Genomic DNA, 24,244 nt, shown 5'->3' on the forward strand with positions numbered 1-24,244 from the left:
TATGGTGCATAACAGGTAGTATTTAGTGTTAGGACCCGTCTAACAGAGATCGCCTTGACGTTCGGCAGACGGGCTCTGATGGTTTTGTACAAAATGCATTGGCCAAGCATCTCACTTTATAAATAAGCGTAGCATTAGCACTATAATTTTTGGCATTATTGTACTTAGTCTTAAAACTATGCCGTCTCTTCTGAACCTAATAGGGACATTCAGTCTTAAAAATACAACTGTTATTTAGCTTTCGGGACTCACAGTCTAAAAGTATTAAAGCAATACTTATCCTAAGGGACACAGTCTTAAAGATATTCGGTTGCTACTTATACAATTAGGAGACACGCTGTCGCAGTCCTACACTCACTACTCCCAGAATTCTTGTCAGAGTCTGGCTGGGTTCCAACCCTATGTCACAGGATATGAGACTATAAACTGTCTAAACTATCAAGCCTTTCTTCCTTGATTAAATAGATGCTATTCAGGCTGAATCTGCCCACTCAGGGACGCCAATTTGTTATCGCCAATCTAGCGATTTTAGTCTTCTTTGTGTGGTGCCAAATCAATTAGGATTATAGGTATGAACTCGTACAGCTTTCACAATGAGACCAAGACAAGCTGGAATCATGCAAAATTCTCTGATTTTATTAAAGATACATTCTCTTATATAGTAGGTATGAGGTAGACAAAAAGGGTGTTACATCAGGGGAGATCTAATTAATATGTATAAATATATCAGGGGTCAGTACAGAGATCTATCCCATCATCTATTTATCCCCAGGACTGTGACGAGGGGACATCCTATGCGTCTGGAGGAAAGAAGGTTTGTACACAAACATAGAAAAGGATTCTTCACAGTAAGAGCAGTAAGACTATGAAAAACTCTGCCTGAGAAGGTGGTGATAGTGAGTACAATAAAGGAATTCAAGAGGGGCCTGGATGTATTTCTGGAGCGTAATAATATTACAGGCTATAGCTACTAGAAAGGGGTCGTTGATCCAGGGAGCTATTCTGATTACCTGATTGGAGTCGGGAAGGAATTTTTTATTCCCCTAAAGTGGGGAAAATTGGCTTCTACCTTACAGATTTTTTTATATTTTTTTGCCTTCCTCTGGATCAACTTGCAGGATAACAGGCCGAACTGGATGGACAAATGTCTTTTTTCAGCCTTATGTACTATGTTACATTGGAAGAGGTAATTGGTTCCTTAACTAGATGGAAGTAGTTCTGCAACTTCTTACCCTGAGTTTTATTGGTGTATTTAAATGTTAAAAACTGTCACCCCCCCCCCCCCCCCCCCAGTGATTTTGGAACAAAGACCATGTGCCTTATATAGCTGATCAGCTGCCCTCCAGTGATCAAATAGAAAACATGTTTTATATAATTTATATAAGAACCTAACTCTCACAACTAACTGCACTGAACTACAACAATGGCTGGTATACCTCTCTACTCTGTTCGTGCTTACTGGTCCACATATCTGTTATGTTGACCTTGCCACTGATAGCGTTGCGCAGCACACCTGATTTTTTTTCTACCAGGTTTCACGCAGGACAGGGATGGTCCGTCGGGAAAAGTAGTGGCAGCTGGGAACCACGTACTGTGGGACAGACACAGTCATCAAGTTTTTAAAACTGTCGCCACCAGACTGGCAGTATTTCAAAGGCCAAGAATTTTAAAATGCTGGCATTTGGGGCCAGGGCTCACGGGTGGGTAAGTGGGTACTTCCTCTTTCTCTCCAGTGTTTGGGGGATAGACAGTTCAACGCTTGCATGGGACAGTGTGTAGATGCTCAGTGACACTGATGGTGGTGGTGTTGCTGTCACATCCTCTCTTTGAGGGGTGCCAGGTGGCCCTGTAAGTCCAGAGGGTGAGGAAGAGGCAGAGTGTGCAACAGAAGAGGGAGCAGCAGGAGCCTCAGATCTTTCAGGGAGCTCGTGCCTTGCAGTTAGATGCCTGGTCATGCAGGTGGTGCTCATGTTTAGAACATTTATGCCTCACTTCAGACTGACTACACCAGCGTGCAAACCACCCGTATCTTGTCATCAGCACATTGCCTGAAGAACTACCACGCCAGAGAACTCTGAGCTGACTTTGGTGCACCCTGTCCTGACTTTGGTGCACCCTGGACCACTCTCTTGCTGTACAGCTGGCCCTGCGTGACCCCCAACTCTTCCTCTGAACTGCACATGTCACTCTGATGACCTGAATGCCATGCAAGGTCACTCTAGAACCTCATCTTCCACCCACTCCTGCCCTCCTTGCCCATGTGCACACTGCAGAAAGACGCAGCAGTTGACACCTGAGTTTCGTCATCATCAGAGACGTGCTGCAGCGTTCCTCCCACGTCCTCATCCTCAAATATAAGTGGTTGGCCATCAGTGCACTTAATCTCTTCCACTTCTGGGGCAGGGATAGGTGGATGGCCCAGGAACCGTCACCAGCAGTCATCAAAAAGCTTAAGTGACTGCTGCATGACTTAGGGCTCAGACTGCTTGGCTGATGTCCAAGGGGGTGAGGTGGAAGACAGGTGCCCATGGGCTGCCGGTGCAACTATGCGCTTTCAACAGGGGACTGGATGGGAGACAATGTGAAGGAACTAGAGGAACTGTCAGCCATTCAATCTGCTACCACCTCTACTTGTTCTTGCCTCACAATTTTTAGAACGGTATTCGGGCCTACAAAATCACGCAGGACGTCCTGTCGCCTACATGCACCAGAGGAAGTTGTTTAATTTGGCGCTGTAGCTGGCAGCAGGAGCTCCACCAAGACCAACAGCACCACAGCCACCTATTTGATGCTCTAATTTTTTTACGTTCAACCAAAGAATTGGCTAACAGAAGAACAATTGTATTTCTGTGTCATGGGTGCAAACGCGGAATTATGAACCCCCAAAAATGGCTTTATGTCACCAACACATTTAAAAGACTTATTAGGTCTCCTATTACAGTAAGAGGAATGCAAATGCCGTGTTATGAACCCTAAAAAATGGCTTTATGTCACAGACACAATTAACTGACTGATTAATTCTCCTATTACAAAAAGTCAGATGCAAATGCGGAATTAGGAACCCCAAAACATGGCTACACAGGTCACTCACAGATCTACCAGCCCTATTAATTATTGTATTTCTGTGTCACTGGTGCAAAGATGTTGCATTGCACTCACAAAAATGCCTATAGATCACTCACAAAGTTATCAGCGACATTAAAACCCTAACCGTCCCACAGAACAGCAGCGTTCTGTCCCTACACTAGTCAGAGCAGAATGGCGGCGAAACAACTGATCCGGCACTTATGCATGAAGGGTCACGTGCTGCGTTGGCCAATCAAAGCCATGACTGTGATGGCTTCCAAGTGCCCACAGCTTAAACGCTGCAACCATTCAATAAGCTTTATTTAAAATCTGAACATGGACTTTCAGGCAAATGTCCGTGTGACCAGTCACCGTAATGTTTGGGTTCGCTCATCCCCAATAGCCATCGCCGTCATTTAGATGAAGTGTTGTATAACGATTAACAGTACCCTGTGTTTGACTGGGTGTTGGAGTACAGGGTTTCCACTCCATAAATCATAATCCAAAAGAGAAAGCTGGGTTTATAACATTTTACTGTGAACGCAATCCAGTTTCTAATATTTCAGTCTGTACACACAGACTCTATTCCAACACGACTGCTGTTATAGTACGTAATGTACAGTAGTACAATATGTACAGTACGTGACTGAAGCCTAACGAACAGTACAATTTTTTCAAGTAACATGTTAGATTTGGTTGCTTTTTTTTTAAAGCAAAAAAAAAAAATCTTTAAGATCTGAATCCAAAAGAAAATGTGTATAATATCTAGATTCCCCTATATACAGTAGACAGCTAGGACGCCTTTTTTGTCAATATTTGTTAGATTTTTTATTGAATATTTTTGGGGGTCACTTCCTTTTGGCTTTTTTTTGTTTATTTTATTTTTTTATACATTTTATGCAACAAATTGGCCAGTATTATTAAATTCATTCCCTCTGCACGTTTTTTCTCGCCGCGTATTACCAGATGTAGTGTGCCTGTCGTCCTACCAGTTTATTACAATTATATTTGTGCATTTGAATAATTCTTAACTACCCAAAACCACTGCAAAATACTTCAGAAAAAAGTTTGGGAGAGTTTTCTGAGAGCCCAAAAACATTTGTTACAGTTGTAAAAAATAGTGAGGGAAAAAAAGAACAAATTTAATTGGCAAATATTAGGGCTCTGGATAGTACAAGACAAAGGGTCTATTAAAAAAAAAATATATATAACAACGCAACCTACATAAACAAGAACTGTTTCGATACTAATACTGAAGTTATTTCAAATAGAAACTTGGGATGTTTAATAAAAGATGTGCAGAACTAAAAGATATAGTGCATTTATATTCTATTTTGTCTAAAGGAAAACACCCTTTTCCCGCCAGCTTTGAGTCAGCATAGTTGGCAGAATATCTTCATCGTCACTCCCAATATCGCCTTCCTCATGTTTGCAGAGTTTTCTTTTCACAGCATCCATCAGTGTGATATGCAGAACTTCCTTACGATTTCTCAAGTGTTCAATCCGACGGTAGCATTCACTAAAAGTCAGAATAACAGAAAATGTTCTTAATTAGGGTCCAAATAATTAATAAGCAAACAAGTGTTTTATGCTTTTATTGGTTAGACAAAAGGCAGTTATGTACAAGAAAATAAAAGGGAACTTGCTATGTATTTTTTGAGCCACACCAAATGTTTTCCTGTGAGGTTTTTATAAACAAAAGAATAAATGTGTTTGATAGGTGTCAGACATCGAATAAAAAAACTCAGATTAGTTGTAAAACTGAAGTTCCCTTTATTTTAACCTGGCAACAGTTTTGTGAATGGAAAGGAAAGCCTTGCATGCTTTCCTAAAATTTCTGATTCAGTAAATACTTGTATTTTCCATTAAATAACAATGGTGGAGCACCGTGTTCGTCTGTTAGGCCTCATTCATACGACCGTTGTTGCGGCTTGGATGCAGACCTATTGACTTCAATGGTGCCATGTGCTGTCCATATCCGTTGCTCCGTTCCATGGCCCCGCAAAAAAATAATAATACAAAAAAATATTATATATATATAACCTATCCTATTCCTGTCAGTTTTCCGGAATGCACACAGATGCCATCCGTGTTTTGTGGATCTGCAATTTGCGGACCGCAAAACACACAATGGCCGTGTGCATGTAGCCTTACTCTGACAATCTTCCTAGAAATAAATTGGTGACTATATGCTACTATTCCTTATATGAAGAGTTTGACCCTACACTTGTCTGACAGTGTAAGGGTATGGTAACAATAATACTAAAGCTCTCAAATACATATCTGCATATAAATCCTAAATATTTTGTAGATGTAGGCTTGGAAGCTGAATCCAATTTACTTTGCCCCATCTTCATCAGTAGCCCCATTCCCGAGATACTTGTGTTTTAATTACATGCAAATGAGCCCCTTGGTGCAACGAGGGTAATGTTTTGCAGCAGAACAAAGTATGCATACACACTTGCATCTGGAAGTTCTGTTGTGCCATCCATCCTTAACTACTTCCCGTCTGCCCATTGACTATAAACGACCGGGTAGTTGATCTCTATCGCTGAATGGACGTTCTAAAATACCCTGCAGCGTTCCCCCCTGTACATAGAAGCTCCGTGACTCTGCTGCCTCCTGACAGCCAAGACCATGGAACTTTACCCTGAGACCTTTGTTTCCTGGTCAGTCAAAGCAATCACAAATGCTTGTACCATCTCCCTCTCGTTACTGCCTATCAGAGAGGGAGATAGGTATGTAAACTAGTCATTGTGATGGAAATGCAAAACTGTAAGCCCTGGTTTCCGATCAGCATGGTCTCCAGGGCATGTGAGCGCTGTAATATCCAATGTTCCCTCTCATTAGCGCTGGTAGGAGAGGGAGATCGGTAAATTCAGTAGCTCCTTTCACCTGGAGACTAATCAGCATGGTCTCCATGGCATGTGAGCGCTGTAATATCCAGTTACAGCGTTCACCAGTGTTTGAATGATTTCCCGCTCCTAAGGGCTGTTTGAGGGAGATTGCAAAAGCCCAATATTACCTCTGACTTCTGCTGCCTCCAGACCAATGAGAATGGTTTCCAGGGTATGCGATTACTGTGACATCTAGTCACAGTAATTATGCAAAAGTTTGTGTATAAAAAATAAACTTATATAAAGTTACTATCATCTCCATCTCATCACAGCCTGCTAGAGAGGTAGACTGATATGTATAGAGCAACTAAAACATTTCTTTCTTTCATTTTATTTATTTTTCTTTCAATAAATGTCAAAATCTATCTATCCATTTCATTTTTGTCTGTGTATCTATACATAAAATACAGTTTTAGGGTATGTTCTTATGTGACTGAAATGCTGTGGATTTGTCACCATAGATTTTCATGTGGCAAGTCCACTGTGTTGTACAGTATCCACACGCTGCATAAAAAAAATCTATAAAAAAAAGTCAAAAAAATAGAAAAAATAAATAAAATAGACATATTTGGTATCGCCGCGTGTGCAATGACTGGCTCTATAATAATATCATATGATCTACCCCATCAGATCAGATGAATGCCATAAAAACAAAACTGTTTAGTGAGCTCACCTCCTTAAAAACATAATGTTAATCAATCAAAAAGACAGATGTACCCCAAAGTGGTAGCAATAAAAACGTCAACTCATCCCGCAAAAAAATAGCCCCCACAGAAGACCATAGCCAGAAAAAATATATGGCTCTATGAAAACATGATTTTTTTTCTAAAAATGCTTAGTGTAAAATGTATAAAAATAAAAAAATTATACAAATTTGGTAACGCTGCATCCATAACAATTGGCTCTACAAAAATATCACATGACAACAAATAAAAAAAAACTGCCCTCACACAAAACTATAGCCAGAAAAGTGAAAAAAATATGGCTAAGAAAATGGCAAGACAAAAACATGAATTTTTTTTCTTTAAAAATGTTATGTGCAAAAGGTAAAAAAAAAAAAAATAGACATATTTGGTATAGTTGCGTCCGTAATGACCGGATCTATAAAAATATCACATGATCTACCCCATCAAGTGAACGGTGTAAAAACAAAAATAGAAAATGACACCAAACTGATTTTTTTGTGACTTCACCTCTCAAAAAATGATCTAAAAAGCAACTGGAAAGCCAAATGTATGCCAAAATGTATGCCAAAATGGTGCCAATAAAAACTGCAGCTTGTCTCGCACAAAATAAGCCATATGCAGCTCATTCAACAAAAAATAAAAAAAGTTATTGCTCTTAAAAACCATGAAAATTCCATGTTAGGCTACTTTCACACTGGCATTTCTGGGTCCGCTTGTGAGATCCGTTTCAGGGCTCTCACAAGCGACCCAGAACGGATCAGTTTAGCCCCAATGCATTCTGAATGGATAAAGATCCGTTCAGAATGCATCAGTTTGCCTCCGTTAAGCCTCCATTCCACTCTGGAGGTCGGACACCAAAACGCTGCTTGCAAAACGGATCCGCCTCCCATTGACTCAGTGCAAGTCAAAATGGATCCGTTTTCATTATCATGGGCCTAAAGCACCATATTCTTGTACAAAAAAAATAATATTTTTTTCACACCAAGTATTAAAAATTTCATGAAACAGAGTTAAGTGCTCGCTACACCTCTTAAAAATACGTTGGGTGGTGTAGTTTACAAAATGTGGTCACTTTTTTGGGGTTTTCAATGTATGGTTACCTCAGGGCCTCTTCAAATGCAACATGGCGCGTAAAAAAGACCATTCCAGCAAAATCTACCCTCCAAAAACCATATGGCGCTCCTTGCCTTCTGTGCGCTGCCATGTGCCCAAACAGCGGTATACGAACACATATAGGGTGTCTCTGCAAACTGCAGAATTAAGGTAATAAATATTTAGGTTTGTTTTGTTGTTAACCCTTTGCTTTGGGATACCTAAATGGTTAATAACATTTCTAAGGCCTCTTTCACACTTGCGTTGTCCGGATCCGGCATGTACTCCACTTGCCGGAATTACACGCCGGATCCGGACTGTACTGAAAGCATTTGAAGACGGATCCGTCTTCATAATGCTTTCAGTGTTACTATGGCAGCCAGGACGCTATTAAAGTCCTGGTTGCCATAGTAGGAGCGGGGGAGCGGTATACTTACAGTCCGTGCGGCGCTCCAGAATGACGTCAGAGCGCCCCATGCGCATGGATGATGTGCCATGCGATTACGTGATCCATGCGCTTGGGGCTCTCTGACGTCACTCTGTAGCGCCCCGGGAGCCGCACGGATGGTAAGTATACTGCTCCCCCGCTCCCCACTAAACGTTACCGTCCTGGCAGCCATGGTAACCATTCAGAAAAAGCTAAACGTCGGATCCGGCAATGCGCCGAAACAACGTTTAGCTTAAGGCCGGATCCGGATCAATGCCTTTCAATGGGCATTAATTCCGGATCCGGCCTTGCGGCAAATCTTCAGGATTTTTGGCCGGAGCAAAAAGCGCAGCATGCTGCGGTATTTTCACCAGCCCAAAAACTTTCCGTTCCGGAACTAAAGACATCCTGAACGGATTTCACTCCATTCAGAATACATTAGGATAAAACTGATCAGGATTCTTCCGGCATAGAGCCCCGACAACGGAACTCTATGCCGGAAGAAAAGAACGCAAGTGTGAAAGAGCCCTAAAACCAGTTTTGAATAGTTTGAGGGGTGTCATTTCTAAAATGGGGTCATTTATGGGTTGATTCTATTATGTAAGCCCCACAAAGTGACTTCAGAACTGAACTGGTCCTTAAAAAAGTTGACTTTGGAAATTTTCTTAAAAAATGTAAAAAATTGCTTCTAAAATTCTAAACCTTCTAGCGTCCGAAAAAAATAAAATTAATTACTTTGCAAAAATGATGCCAACATATTCCCCACATGTTGGCATCATTTTAGTAATGTAATTTTATTTTTTTAGGACGCTAGAAGGTTTAGAATTTTAGAAGCAATTTTTTTAATTAAGAAGATTTCCGAAGTCAACTTTTTTAAGGACCAGTTCAGAAGTCACTTTATGGGTTGGTTCTATTATGTAAGCCCCACAAATGACCCCATTTTAGAAATTACACCCCTCAAACTATTCAAAACGGGTTTTAGAAATGTTAATTATTTAGGTATCCCAAAGCAAAATAGAGATGAAATTGTTATGCTTTTTCATAATATAAAGCTTCCAAAAAGTGTCCCTCGTTATACTAAAGAAACAAAAAGACTTTGTTTCACTGCAGCTATGCCTCACATAGGTTAATCAACCCTGTAATGCAGCCAAGGTGATGTGAACAATGCCTTAGTCTGTCTGCAGAAGTAACAGTGGACAGATAGATCGGTTTGCTGGCCAGCAAGAAAAGGAAAGCGTAAAGGAAGACATACAGATGCACACACAGACAAACTAATGACATATTCACCCCTAACATACCCCCAAGCTCAAGTTGAAGATTGTCCTTCCACAAAATAGTTTTCTTGGACTTGGGTACCAAGATAGATGGTCAGCATTCTTATGCTGGCTTCCTGGTTTATACTGTACTGAGAATTGATAAGGCTGTAAACTAGCCAAAATAAAGGATGATGACCAGAAATGAGCATACATTCTTTGCCTACTAAATAATAATGCAAATTCTTAATGGCCCCTTTGATGGCTAAACATTTTTTTTTTTCCTATAGTAGAGTACTTATGTTCCCTGGGGAACAGTTCCCTACTTATATACAGAATAGGATTTTGTTCTCCATCCTGGATAACATCAACCTGAACTTGAAATGTTGGGGAAAAGTTTGGATTACTCAATATCGGTGCAGTATAAAATGTCTCCTTTAAGCTATTGAATGCATGGTCACAATCACTTGTCCACTCAGCAATGTACCTCCTTGTTTGTTTTTGGAATTGGGGCACTCTTTACTGCTCTTATTTTAGACATTTTCAGTCTGATTCTTCCACCACCTATTACATAAACTGTATCTTTTTGTACTATTTGTACATTTGGCTAGATTGATTGAGTCCTGCTCCTGCTACGGCAGATATTACAGTGTTTAAGTGCAAGATATGAGATGTCCAATCTAAACTATAGACAATGACATCAACATAGGCTTCACAATATGAGCAAAGATTATTAATCACAGGATCCATTAACCTTTGAAAGGTAGCAGGGATATTATGTAGGCCAAAAGGCATATGAGTATACTGAAATAAGCCTTGTGGCGTGGCAAAAGCAGAGTTTTTCTCAAGTAGTATCTGCCAATAGCTCTTGGTCAGATCAAATGTGGAAACCTAGTAATCAGGTCATCAACACGGGGCATAGGAGAAGTCTCAAATTTAAAAATCTGATTAAGCTTTCCAAAATCAATACAGAATCTCATGTCCCTATTTGTCTTGGGTACAATCACAATAGGAGAACACCAAGGGCTACAAGATGGCTCAATGACACCTAATCTTAGACTAGTTTGGACCTCCACTTCTATTACTGGTTTAAGTTTTTCTGGTGCCCTGTAGGGTTTTTGTTGTAAAGATTTTATGTCACTAGTGTCAATCATATGTTTGGCTAAATGAGCGTGACCAGGTGTAGAAACAAACATACATTCATGCTTCTGCAGTAAAAGGGCTAAATCTTTGTTCTATCAGAAAGTTCCTTACCTCGCTTAATTTCTGAGGTTTATGAGCAATTGGGGACAATACAGAGTAAGCTTGCTCAAGAATATTTGGATCATATTCTGATAGAATAGTACAAGCAACTGCTGGCCTATCAACCCATTTTTAAGTAGGTTGGCATGAAAGATTTTATTCTCTTTAATTCTGCCAGGCATAGAGATTTTGTAATCTACGTGATCAGTCATACACAAACTTCAAATGGTCCCTGCGACCTTGCTAGCAGTTTATCAGAAGTTGTCAGTAAACAGTAGGACCTTATCACCGGGTGAAAAATATTCATTTTTGGCAGGTTGAGCTGTACAAAATCAGTCAACTCAGTTTGTCCCTCATAGAAATAACATACTCCACCAAGTTTTTATTTTATTTGGGACAGGTTTTTCCTCAGTGTTCCTTTATCATATCCAGTGGTCCTCTTGGTCGTTTCCCATAGAGCAGTTCAAAGGGGAGAAAGTAGTGGATGCTTGGGGAACCTCTCTGTATACAAATCACACATATGGGAGCAATTGATCCCATTATTTTGGATATGTTGCGCAAACTTATAAAGCATTCTTTTAAGAGTTTGGTTGAAACGTTTTACCAAACCATCAGTTTGGGGATCGTATAGAGTAGTTAGTACAGCCTGAATTGCTTTATTTTCCTAGACTGAAAGTTTGAGCCTTGATCTGAACTTAAACAGTATGAGGAATACAAACATGACCCAAAAAAAAATTTATAATAATAATAATAATAATCTCCTCTGCAATTTTTTTTGTAGCGATAGTTCTTAAAGAGGACCTTTCACCAGAATAAAACATCTAAACTAACTATACAGACATGTAGAGTGGCGCCCAGGGATCTCCCTGCACTTACTGTTATACCTGGGCGCCGCTCCGTTCTTCTAGCCTCCGGTATCTTCATAGTTAGGCTCCACCCAGGGGAACCTGCCGGCGTCTCATTCTCCCATGTTGTAGCGCTGGCCAATTGCAGTGCTCAGCTCATAGCCTGAGAGAAAAAAAAGCCTCTCAGGCTATGGCCAGCGCTACAGCATGGGAGAATGAGACACTGGCAGGTTCCCCTGGGTGGAGCCTAACTATGAAGATACTGGAGGCTATACCGGGAGAATGTAGTGGCGCCCAGGCATTACAGTAAGTGCAGGGAGATCCCTGGGCGCCGCTCTACATGTCTGTATAGTTAGTTTAGATGTTTTATTCTGGTGAAAGGTCCTCTTTAAAAGGTATAGCCTCTGGATAGCGTAACATAATAACTTATAACCAGAATATAACAGTTACCGGTTTTAACTTTTTTCAAAAGGACCAACAATATTCACCGCTATTCTTTGAAAGGGAATGTCAACCAATTTACACTTTTTGTCACCTGGTGAAATATACTGGCATTCTGGACAGGATTCACAAAAAATGGCTACATCTACATGTATTTTGGGGCAAAAGAGCCTGTTCAGTATCCTTGATAGTGTTTTGTTTCTACCCAGATGTTCTGACAATGGTATACAGTGACCTATTTTCATTATTGACTATCTATATTCAGAAGGCACCATAATTTGCCACTTGTTCTTTTCTCTGCGGTTGCTTGCACAACCAGTACAAGATGCTTTTTATTTTTTAACAAGGATACTGTTTAGGTTCCTCTATTCTAATCTTTCACCTGTTAAAACAGTAATGATAGGGTGTTATCCTATTTATGTTTGACATAAATATATTTTCTCTATTGTGGAGCATGGAAAGGACCTTTTTCTAAGAGGATGTTCAGATCGCCATTGCTCATGGGCAAACTGTCAGAACTATTGAGTATGAATAAAGTCCATAATTATAAGGCCTATATAAGTGAATGGACATGAGCCTAAGGGACAACCATTTTGTCTTATTTTAAGGCAGAGTGAATTCAGGATTTTTTTTTTACTCTGAAATTGCTAACCTAAGGTTTACGATATATACCAAAGTGTTTACCTAAGTCTGTTTTGTGAGAAGGAGATGTCCCAAGGTCTAATGAAATGTGATGGCCTAGATAAGACAATGTATTTGAATTCTGATGATTTTAGTAAATAGAAAGACTCTAATCTTTCTTTGTGATTTTTATATTAATCAATATAGGAGTAGATTGATTTTATATAATCAATTTTAATAGGTGTGCTGAATATATAGTATATATATAAGAGTATAGTCCTCATAGATATATTCAATTGTAAGATTAGAAATGAGGTATAAACTCCTCTGTCATGTTTAGAATCTGTCTCAGTGGAACACACAAATTAATTATTTCTTTCCTGGAATGGGAAAATGTGGACACAGGTGATCATGAACAAACCCTGTCTCATCCAAGAACAATGAATTGAGATAGCCATATTTATCTTGATTTAATCAAGTCTGGTCAAAAGACTTAAGGATACACAAGTTAGTTGACCAAGTATAAAACTCATTGTCTCTTTAAGATCTTCTCAAGGTTTTGTCTAAAACCTTAGATTACATTTTATTGCTAGTATATGAATAGAGAAATAAATGAATGCTTCGATTTTTGTATGGAATACTAGTGCCATCTAGTGTTAGGGTAACAAAGATCTAGGGTATATTTTTCCCTAGAGGGAGGTTCTATTAATTATAAAGTGAGGTCACTAGTTAATGATAAAACTTGGCCAAGCCCTTTCTAAGATAGGATAAAAAGATGGTATGGGCTGACAGAAGGGGTCGATCTCGCTCTCTCTCTCTGAACATCATCTTGACCATTTTGCCAGTCATTGGAGGCAGCCATCTTAGAACCATTGAAACTGATTTCTGCTAGCTGACATTTTGGTATAGTATAACCTTACCTATATTTTATAGGATAATTAATCAATATAATACATATCTATAGATATATTCAATTAACCATACTTTGTGTATAGTATCTGTTTTGGAATAAGATTGGGGTGTACCTGCAGCATCATCCTAAAAATTAATCCAATACACGGAGATTAAAAATATACTAGTGAAAACACGGTATTATCTCCAAGGAACTGAATTCAGTTCTAGACCAGTATGGTTGATAATATATATATATTTATATAGATAAAAGATAAACCAGATTTGGGTTTAATCGGACATTTGTCGGCTGAGAGAAATCAAGTATTAAATTGACTTTTAAAATAAGTGAGGGGTATTATTATAAGAAGGCATAATTGTGTATATATATATATATATATATATATGTTCTCAATTATTTTTGTCTTTACCACTATTTTGCATATCATTGATTGAATTTTATTACCGCCAATTTTATTATATATATTATTTTGCACTATAAATTGTATTAATAAATTACATATATATTTTGTCTGTAACTGGGTTTTGTCTTCAATTCAACGCAGATCACGAGCTTGTTTTAGCTTGATATTTATGATAATAAGTTAGAATCTCCTTTATTACCGATTTTAATTTATTCACATAAATCATATAGACTGTCAATCGGAGACAGCATAAATATTCCGACATTAAATTGGAGGTCCCACCGAGATCTGCTTGTAATAGAAACAAAATTTTGGGGTGCAAAATATATATTTGATAAAGTTATTGTGGTACTTGTAGTGCAACAAGTAAAAAAATGTCTGATAACAATGGCGAGGCTAGCCAAGGCATGCAGGCTGCTGCTGCAGTGGTAAAGACTGATATGCATGATAGAAAGACTCAAGAATTAATTGAATATATTGTGTTGGGTCATATGCATGACAGGTTGGATATTAAGAGAGAGTTAAAAGATTGGAGGTTTGAATTGGAAAAGAGAGCTGTAGAATATGCAGATGATATCTGGTCTGATAAATCCCGGTTTGCTGATTATCTCTGTCACATTTCCCAAGCTAAACATAAGAAAGATAAGGATTCATTAATCCTTCAATCTTGGCCTGAATTTGTATATTTAGTTATTGAAATAGCAAAGCAATTAGAAAAAGCAAAATATAAAAATGTTGAACAGGCATATGAAATTGATAAATTTCAAAAAGATTTATCTGAAATGGAAAATAAGGCGGCCATGGTTTCTGGTGAATTAGCACAATGGTCTGCTAAATTATCAGAATATAATGACAGAGACAGTCAACAGCAAGAAGTTATTAGGACTCTGGAATGGAAATTAAGTCAGGCTACTAATGAATTGTCTAAATGTCAATTGTCTATGGTGGATCTAGATGAGGAATGTAAAAAGTTGTATAAGGACAATAGAAATTTACAAACAGAGTTAGATAACCGGGATCTTGACCCTCTTCAATTCAGACAGCCTAAGGATTCTAATAGAGTGCAGGTAAAATATTCCAGGGGGGAATCAGATGCAGAAAGTAAATATGACAACCCCTTTAATGGAGAAGAATTAATGGCTCTGAGAGAACATTCTCTTCCTAAATTAAGACCGATTTCACCTCCTAGGTCCTCTAAAAGTTCAGTACAGAGATCTTATCAACCCATGATAGACACTACTAAAGTGATCAAATTTCTCAAGGAAACTGTGGGTCAATTTGCAAAAAAGGGTTCACCCTCCATAATAAGTCATTTGGAAATATATGAGGAGGCCATGAAAACTTTACATTTAGAAAAGGACATACAGAAACTTGAATTTATTACCTGGGTATTCGAACCAAAACACCGGTATTTCTTTAATTCCCTTAGAGATATGGGTAGGGATTCTTGGTCAGATGTGGTCGCAGAAATAAAAACTGAATTTGGTCCCTATAAGTCCGCTACTGCTGCAAGGAGGGCCTTATTTACCCTGAAATGTAGACATAATCAAAGTCCCAGGGAATTTTTGTCAGTCCTCAAAAATGCCTATAGTTTATCTGAAAAAGATCCCAATTTTGAAGGTAGTGAATTTATCCAGTTATTTTATGACTCTTTGCCCAATAAAATAAAATTTATTTTGGCCAGGGATTACCATCCCAGAAAGACTCTGGATTGGTTACTCACTGAGAGTACAACTCTGTACGCTGCAATACAAAATTGTGATGAGTCTCCTGACAGAAAATTTAAAAGAGCGAGTGAGGAAATAGCAGAAACTCACATAAAAAGAGATCAGGGAAAATTTGAAAGCCCTAAAAGAAGTTATGCTGATGTGTTAAAAACTCCTAGACCTTCCGAGCCAAATAAAATTCAGCCTAGGCCAGATGGGAATAAGGGTCCAAATGTTGCTGAAAAGAACCCAAACCACCAGAAGGAGTATAGAAATAGACGGTTCCCTCCTTTTCAAAGATATCAGAATAATTATTATAGGGGATATCAACGTAGGCCAGAAAGGGCTCAAAGTGGTTCTGAGTCAGATGGTTCTGGGAGATCACGATCATATCGGTACCAAAATCAATCTCCCAAAGATTATGGGAGAAAGAGAAGTAACCTATATGATCGAATGGATCAAATCCAAGATCAGTTTGGTATGTTGATGCAGCGGATGGAGGAATTGTCTAAAACAATCACTGCTAACCCTAAAAATCCTTTTTTAGGGGTAACCCCTCCTGTAGAGAATCCTCCCCAAATATAAAGGGGGAGAAGCAGGTAAGTATGTCAAATGTTGCAGGGGTTGATGACTTAAATGTATGTAAAGTGGAGCAATCTAATATAATTGTCTTTCCCTTTAAAAAGAATTTAACCCTTACAAAGCCACATGGCAAGGGGGAGGGGAAACCTGTTTGTTCTGTCTTACAGCACACAAAGTCTTCAGCTGCACAGAAGAAGACATGCGATCCTGCTCATAAAAGGAAGGAGGAGGAGTTGAGGACAAGTCTAAATGTTGAGCAGGAAAACCATTTCAATAATCATTCCAAATATCTTTGTTCCATACAAGAAATAGATAATAGATATTATATGGAAGTTGAATTATTTGATAATTTCTCGCCAATAATAGCCTTGATAGATACAGGTAGCCAAGCAACTTTATTATCTGTAAAATACTTCCAACAATTGCAGGATGTATCTTCTAACAGGTATAAGTTAAAAAGTTTTAATGCTAACCTGGTAAGTGTCTCAGGCAATGCCCTCAAGGTTTTAGGTAAAGCTTGGCTGGATTTTAAAGTAGGAAACAAAGTAATTAGCCATCCTACATTGATCGTGGATATGCCCATTGATAGATTAATTATTGGCATTGATTTCCTGAAAAGATTAAGTCCAGTTATTGATTTTGTTAATAAGGTGATATGGTCTCAAGTGAGGATGCCCATTAATTATGAACAATCACAATCCTATCACAATAGGCGTAACTGCCATGTGATAGAGGAAAGGCCGGATTCCATTGAGGTACATTTCCGAAATAGCCAAGTCCCTGATGTCTCTTTCCTGCAAATCACTCCAAATTCCACTATAGGTGAACAGGAAGATAACACCATATGTGTGTCTCCTGAACGAGTAAAAGATGTCTGTTTGGAAGGGGATGTTCTTACAATCCACCTACACCCAGAAACTACTGACCCTATTGGGTTTAATGGTCACGAACAATTCCTAGTGGGAATGGAAAAGGTGGATGATGAGATGTTCTTCCCAGTACAGGTGAATGACTTAGGAAGAACTAAGAGGGCTAAATTGGATTTGCGCCATGAAAACAGTTATATTAGTAGAGATCTACTAAATCAAGTGGCCAATTCTAAAGTGATTCGATATCCAAATCCACAAGATAATTGGATACATGACTTAGATAATGATTCTGATGATCATAATATAATTGCAAAATGTATATTAACCATTTCTATTGCAGGAAAATCGGCTACTCATTTATTCCTGGTGCTTGATGAACCCAGATATCCTATGTACATTGGCAACGATATTTTACATCGTTTTGCTATCCATGTGGATATAGTGAATTCCACATTGTGGACAAGATTAAAAGGGAATCCTGAAGGTTTTATGGATGAACATGAAGCACTCAAGTCATCCCAGATACTGCCTTATGCAGTCAGTGTATTAGTGCCACGAGATATAATCATCCCTCCAGGTACTAATAATTTCCTGTTACCCATTCAGGTGTCAAAAGGCCAAAAATTAAAGAATGGTGATGCATTGATATGCCTATCAAACAGAATGCAACAATTAGGTATTTCAGTAAATCATACCCCTATGGTGAATTTACAAACCTTTAAAACCCAAATAATTGTGAACAATGGAATGCCAAATGAAGTTCATTTGTCTAAAGACACTATCATTGGTATGGCATTAGATTCAGATTATTATACTTTTGGGTTTCAGAATATAATTATTGGCCTAATACCTGAATCGTATCTAACAGAAGAACAATTGGTTGAACAAACATTTTATTCTTCTCCTGAAGGATTGTTCACCATTAGTTCAGTATATCCTTTTAATCTTGAAGAAGGTACCTGTAAGGTAGAGGAATCCTCCCTTACATTTGATCATACAATCAATGAGCAGGAAGCCCAGGAATATCATGAGTTTGCTGAAAAAGCAGGTAAGTCAAATCATGACCTCACTGACAGGTTGGAGGAAACCTATGAAATAGGTCAACCAGAAGTTTTTCCAGGGTTTATGGAAATGGTCCAGCAACAAATCTCATTAGCTGATGGATGCTCCAATGACCCAGAGCGACAACAACTAAAGGAAGTTCTCTTAGAATTCAAGGATATCTTTGCTAAAGATTCCTTTGATTGTGGTCTGACTGACATACACATTGCCAGGATCCAGACTGATCCTGAGGCACCTCCCGTTTATATCAAGCAATATCGTCTTCCACTAGCTTGTTACGACTCGCTAGCGGAAATAATCCAAAATCTCAAGGAGAGAGGTATTATAAGACCAGTGCACAGTTCTTATAACAATCCTATTCTTGGAATTCTTAAACCGAATGGTCAATGGCGTTTATGTGCTGATCTTCGTCAGCTAAATAAACGTGTATATATGTCCGGCTGGCCCGTGCCGTATATAGACCAATGCTTGGTACAAATGCAAGGCGCTAGGATCTTTACCACCTTAGATTGCGCTCAGGGATATTGGACCATCAAAGTAAGCCCTGAAGATCAATACAAATTAGCCTTTACTTTTGGTAAAGAACAGTTTGCCTGGACTAGACTACCGTTTGGGTACATAAATTCAGGTCATGAATTTGCTGTATTTTTACATAAGGCTATGCCTGATGCCACAGAAAGAGGAAATTTAACTTATGTAGATGACATTTTGATGAAAAGTACTTCATTTGACCAGCATATTCAAGAAATTAGGCATGTACTGAATCAGTTGAAAGAGGCAGGTGTGAAAATTTCTTTACAGAAAGCCCAGTGGTGTCGAACTAAGGTAAATTTCCTTGGACATGAGGTTACCTGTGAAGGCTTGAATCCCCAGAAGAAAAAGGTGGAGGCTGTTATGAAATCTAAAACGCCTACCAACATTAGTGAATTAAGATCATTTCTGGGTATGATGAATTACTCTCGTAAATTCATTGATAACTATGCTGAGATTAGTAAACCATTGCTGACATTGTTAAAGAAAGGTGTACCCTGGACATGGGGGGAGGATCAGGAACAAGCTATGTCTGAGCTTAAAAAGAGACTCACCCAAGCCCCATGTCTAGCTTATCCCGAGGGGGGTAAACCCTTTTATCTGGAAACTGGTTTTACAAATCTTAGTATTAGTGCTGTCCTATGCCAAAAACAGGATAAATTGCATAAAGTTATAGCTTATGCAAGTAAATCACTGTCACCAGTAGAAATAAAGTTTAGCAACTGTGAAAAAGCTTTGCTAGCCACAGTCTGGGCGCTTCAAAACTTTAGAAGTTTTGTACAGGGTGAGAAAATCATTGTTGAAACGGCCCATCAACCCCTACAATATCTACAGAGTGATAAAATTAGGGATGGTAACTTGTCTAACAGCAGGATCACTGCTTGGACCTTGTCTTTACAAGGATGGCCGTTGGAAGTTCAGTATAAGCAAAATAAAAAGTGTCCAGTAGCCCAAGGACTTGCTGAACTGCATAATTGCGCTGCTAATTCTCAAACGGAAGAACTGATAGATGATTTTCTAGAGGAACAAAAATCTTCCCCTTACAAAGCGTATGAAGACGACTATTGCTCTCTACTCCCTTGTGCGTACATAGATGGTTGTGCTTACCACACCATTGTAGGGGATGAAAGAAAACTAGTGGCAGGAATTGGTATCACGTGGATAGATGGGTGCCCGAGTATTTCAATAGGTTATAGTATTGGTGCTAAGAGTAGCCAGGTAGCCGAATTAGCAGCTGTCTACCAAACCGTTAAAATTGCTATAGAGCACAATATAAAGGAATTCGTCATAGTTACCGATTCAAATTATGTGCGGAACAGTTTTGTAGAATATATGCCCACATGGAAGAGGAGTCATATGTTACGGTCCAATAACAAACCAGTGAAACACGCCAAGTTGTTTTGTGCCATAGATGAGCTAGTCCGACATAATGATCTAACCATTTATTGGAAAAAGACTAAAGGTCATTCCAAAACCCAAAATAAAGATAAAGAGGGTAATGACCTAGCTGACAAACTAGCCAAACAAGGAGCCATAAATGGTGATCATGTGAATATAGATAATCTACTAGAGATGATTCCCATTGACGCTATCACTAGACAACAGGCTAAGGCCCAAACTGAAAATAGTATAGTTCAATGGAGCCAAGAATCTTCTAGTGAGGATCTGATCAAAAGCCAGAAGGAAGATGTTATATTGGGAATCTTCTATAAACATATTGAGGATCCTAATAATAATCCCATATCGGAGGATAATTTTACCCAAAAAGAAGACCTCCGATTACTTATGAAATCCAAATCTCAATTTAGTATTCAGGATGGGTTATTAATGAGATCCTCTAAAAATGGTATTCAGCAGTGGGTAGTTCCTACTACATTTAGAGGTTTAATGTTACAGCATGCCCATGATGCACCTACAGCTGGTCATCGTGGAGAAAAGATTACATATGAGTCACTACGTGATTATGCCTACTGGCCTCATATGTTAAAGGATGTCCAGAGTTATTGTCAAGGTTGTTTGGTATGTGCGCAATTTCAACCGCAAGGTCCTAAACATCGTGCTCCACTTCAGAAGAAAGGTTTTTCATTACCATGGTCTGACATCCAAATCGATTTTATTGGTCCTGTTACCCGGTCATCCCGAGGAAATAAATACATGTTAACCGTCACTTGTGTGTTTACAAAATGGGTAGAGTGTTTACCGGCCCGCAATAACACAGCCGAGACCTGTGCATTTTTGTTGATTAACCATGTATTTTCCAGATTTGGGTTACCGTTAAGGATTGATTCAGACCGTGGATCACACTTTGTAAGTGAGGTAATGGCGAAGATGTGGAAGATGTTGGGTGTGAAGAGAAAATTACACATTGCCTATCGTCCAGCATCTAGCGGATCCGTTGAGCGCTATAACCAGTCTATTGTCAACATCCTTAAGAAATATGTTAAGGAGTCGGGTAAAGACTGGGATATAAGGTTACCATTAGTACTCATGGCCATTAGAGCTACTCCAAGTACGGCTACCCAGATGTCACCTTTTGAGCTGATGACAGGAAGAAGAATGGTACTTCCTCAACATCTGTTGTATCGCACATCAGATCATAACCTGATCAATGCAGCCACGACACATCAGTATGTGGAGGACCTTCGTAAGTATCTTCAACACGCGTTTGCTTTCGCGCAGAAGAATCTTGAGAAAGCCGCCGTAAGTAACAAAACTTATTATGACTTAAAAACGACCAAAAAAGAATATGAGGTAGGAGATAGGGTGTATCTCTATAACTTTGCCCGGGATCGGGTAAAAGAAAGAAAATTTCTCCCATCATGGAAAGGTCCGTATGATGTAATTGATAAAATATCACCTGTAGTTTATAAGGTGAAAATTAATACCAAAGATGGTTTCATCGAGAAATGGGTCCATGTAAATCAATTGCGAGTATGTCATCCAAGATCAGAACTGAGAATCATAGAAGATGACGCTGAATAAGAGAATGAATAAGGATGCGTTAATCTGATTTCTCTCAGTTCACAGATGTTCCAATTCTGGGGTTTCCATATAAAGCATTTTACATAGCAACGCTAGGGAAACTGTATATCAAAAGAAAAAATAAATAAATATATATATATATATATATACTGTATTCATACTTTCATTTTCCTTTATAGAAAAAGGACGGGCGGAACCAGACGTGATTCCTGGCGATGATGATGACAACAAAGATACAGATATCGTGCAGATGGTATTGATTCAAGAGGTCCAATTAAAGACGGAACTAATCATCAACCCGAATCTACAGTCGTGTTTCAGATGTCCCAGGATTGTGAATGATGGCTAAGAAGATTATATTTCAGGAATCTTTGCGAAACTGGATCCAAGGACATTCATTGGATGAAGATACCGGATATCACCATTTTAGCTTGGGAAAGGAACCAAATTGGTACATTATGCATGAGAACAAAGTCACAGCAATAATGGCATGATTGGTGCCAAGTTTTGCATTTTTCTCACATGCTAAAACCATTGGACACAGAATTTCTATGATAATATACTTTTCCAGGATTGACGTTATGATGCGATAAAAGACTCAGATACAATATTGATGAACATGAAAATTCTTCCGACCTTCTCCCAGTTAGGTCTTAAGGGGATCCTTGACTAACGTGGGAAGAAGGGGGGGGGGGATTTGTCAGAACTATTGAGTATGAATAAAGTCCATAATTATAAGGCCTATATAAGTGAATGGACATGAGCCTAAGGGACAACCATTTTGTCTTATTTTAAGGCAGAGTGAATTCAGGATTTTTTTTTTTACTCTGAAATTGCTAACCTAAGGTTTACGATATATACCAAAGTGTTTACCTAAGTCTGTTTTGTGAGAAGGAGATGTCCCAAGGTCTAATGAAATGTGATGGCCTAGATAAGACAATTTATTTGAATTCTGATGATTTTAGTAAATAGAAAGACTCTAATCTTTCTTTGTGATTTTTATATTAATCAATATAGGAGTAGATTGATTTTATATAATCAATTTTAATAGGTGTGCTGAATATATAGTATATATATAAGAGTATAGTCCTCATAGATATATTCAATTGTAAGATTAGAAATGAGGTATAAACTCCTCTGTCATGTTTAGAATCTGTCTCAGTGGAACACACAAATTAATTATTTCTTTCCTGGAATGGGAAAATGTGGACACAGGTGATCATGAACAAACCCTGTCTCATCCAAGAACAATGAATTGAGATAGCCATATTTATCTTGATTTAATCAAGTCTGGTCAAAAGACTTAAGGATACACAAGTTAGTTGACCAAGTATAAAACTCATTGTCTCTTTAAGATCTTCTCAAGGTTTTGTCTAAAACCTTAGATTACATTTTATTGCTAGTATATGAATAGAGAAATAAATGAATGCTTCGATTTTTGTATGGAATACTAGTGCCATCTAGTGTTAGGGTAACAAAGATCTAGGGTATATTTTTCCCTAGAGGGAGGTTCTATTAATTATAAAGTGAGGTCACTAGTTAATGATAAAACTTGGCCAAGCCCTTTCTAAGATAGGATAAAAAGATGGTATGGGCTGACAGAAGGGGTCGATCTCGCTCTCTCTCTCTGAACATCATCTTGACCATTTTGCCAGTCATTGGAGGCAGCCATCTTAGAACCATTGAAACTGATTTCTGCTAGCTGACATTTTGGTATAGTATAACCTTACCTATATTTTATAGGATAATTAATCAATATAATACATATCTATAGATATATTCAATTAACCATACTTTGTGTATAGTATCTGTTTTGGAATAAGATTGGGGTGTACCGGCAGCATCATCCTAAAAATTAATCCAATACAGGGAGATTAAAAATATACTAGTGAAAACACGGTATTATCTCCAAGGAACTGAATTCAGTTCTAGACCAGTATGGTTGATAATATACATATATTTATATAGATAAAAGATAAACCAGATTTGGGTTTAATCGGACATTTGTCGGCTGAGAGAAATCAAGTATTAAATTGACTTTTAAAATAAGTGAGGGGTATTATTATAAGAAGGCATAATTGTGTATATATATATATATATATATATATGTTCTCAATTATTTTTGTCTTTACCACTATTTTGCATATCATTGATTGAATTTTATTACCGCCAATTTTATTATATATATTATTTTGCACTATAAATTGTATTAATAAATTACATATATATTTTGTCTGTAACTGGGTTTTGTCTTCAATTCAACGCAGATCACGAGCTTCTTTTAGCTTGATATTTATGATAATAAGTTAGAATCTCCTTTATTACCGATTTTAAATTATTCACATAAATCATATAGAGACTGTCAATCGGAGACAGCATAAATATTCCGACAAAACCGCTTTTCTCTCTTAGATAACTTTTAAACATACCACAGAAAACAGGAATACTTTAGCCTAGTACCACAGGAAATTGCAGATTAGGCACTATTCCCATTTCTAATTACATTTGTGAATTTGCTACTTGCATAGGTATCACCATTTGAGGAAACACCTTTTTGTCACAATGTCCACCAAGTCTGACCTTATCAGAGAATGCTGACTCCCAGTATCAAGGGCATTCACAGTTT

The 24,244-nt window shown here is 38.3% G+C and overlaps 1 protein-coding gene across 1 annotated transcript in view; it reads right to left on the bottom strand.

Moving 5' to 3' along the window:
• Positions 1–4,324: 4,324 nt before the first annotated feature.
• ZNF830 (zinc finger protein 830) overlaps positions 4,325–24,244 on the bottom strand; it is a 265,393-nt gene continuing 245,473 nt past the window's right edge. Inside the window, exon 10 of the mRNA XM_044293923.1 lies at positions 4,325–4,585. Within this exon, the coding sequence (XP_044149858.1) occupies positions 4,405–4,585 (181 nt within the window). The 3' untranslated portion in view covers positions 4,325–4,404. The remainder of the gene's footprint in view (positions 4,586–24,244) is intronic.

The sequence above is a fragment of the Bufo gargarizans genome, chromosome 5 (genome assembly GCF_014858855.1).
Source record: "Bufo gargarizans isolate SCDJY-AF-19 chromosome 5, ASM1485885v1, whole genome shotgun sequence".
NCBI lineage: Eukaryota > Metazoa > Chordata > Amphibia > Anura > Bufonidae > Bufo > Bufo gargarizans.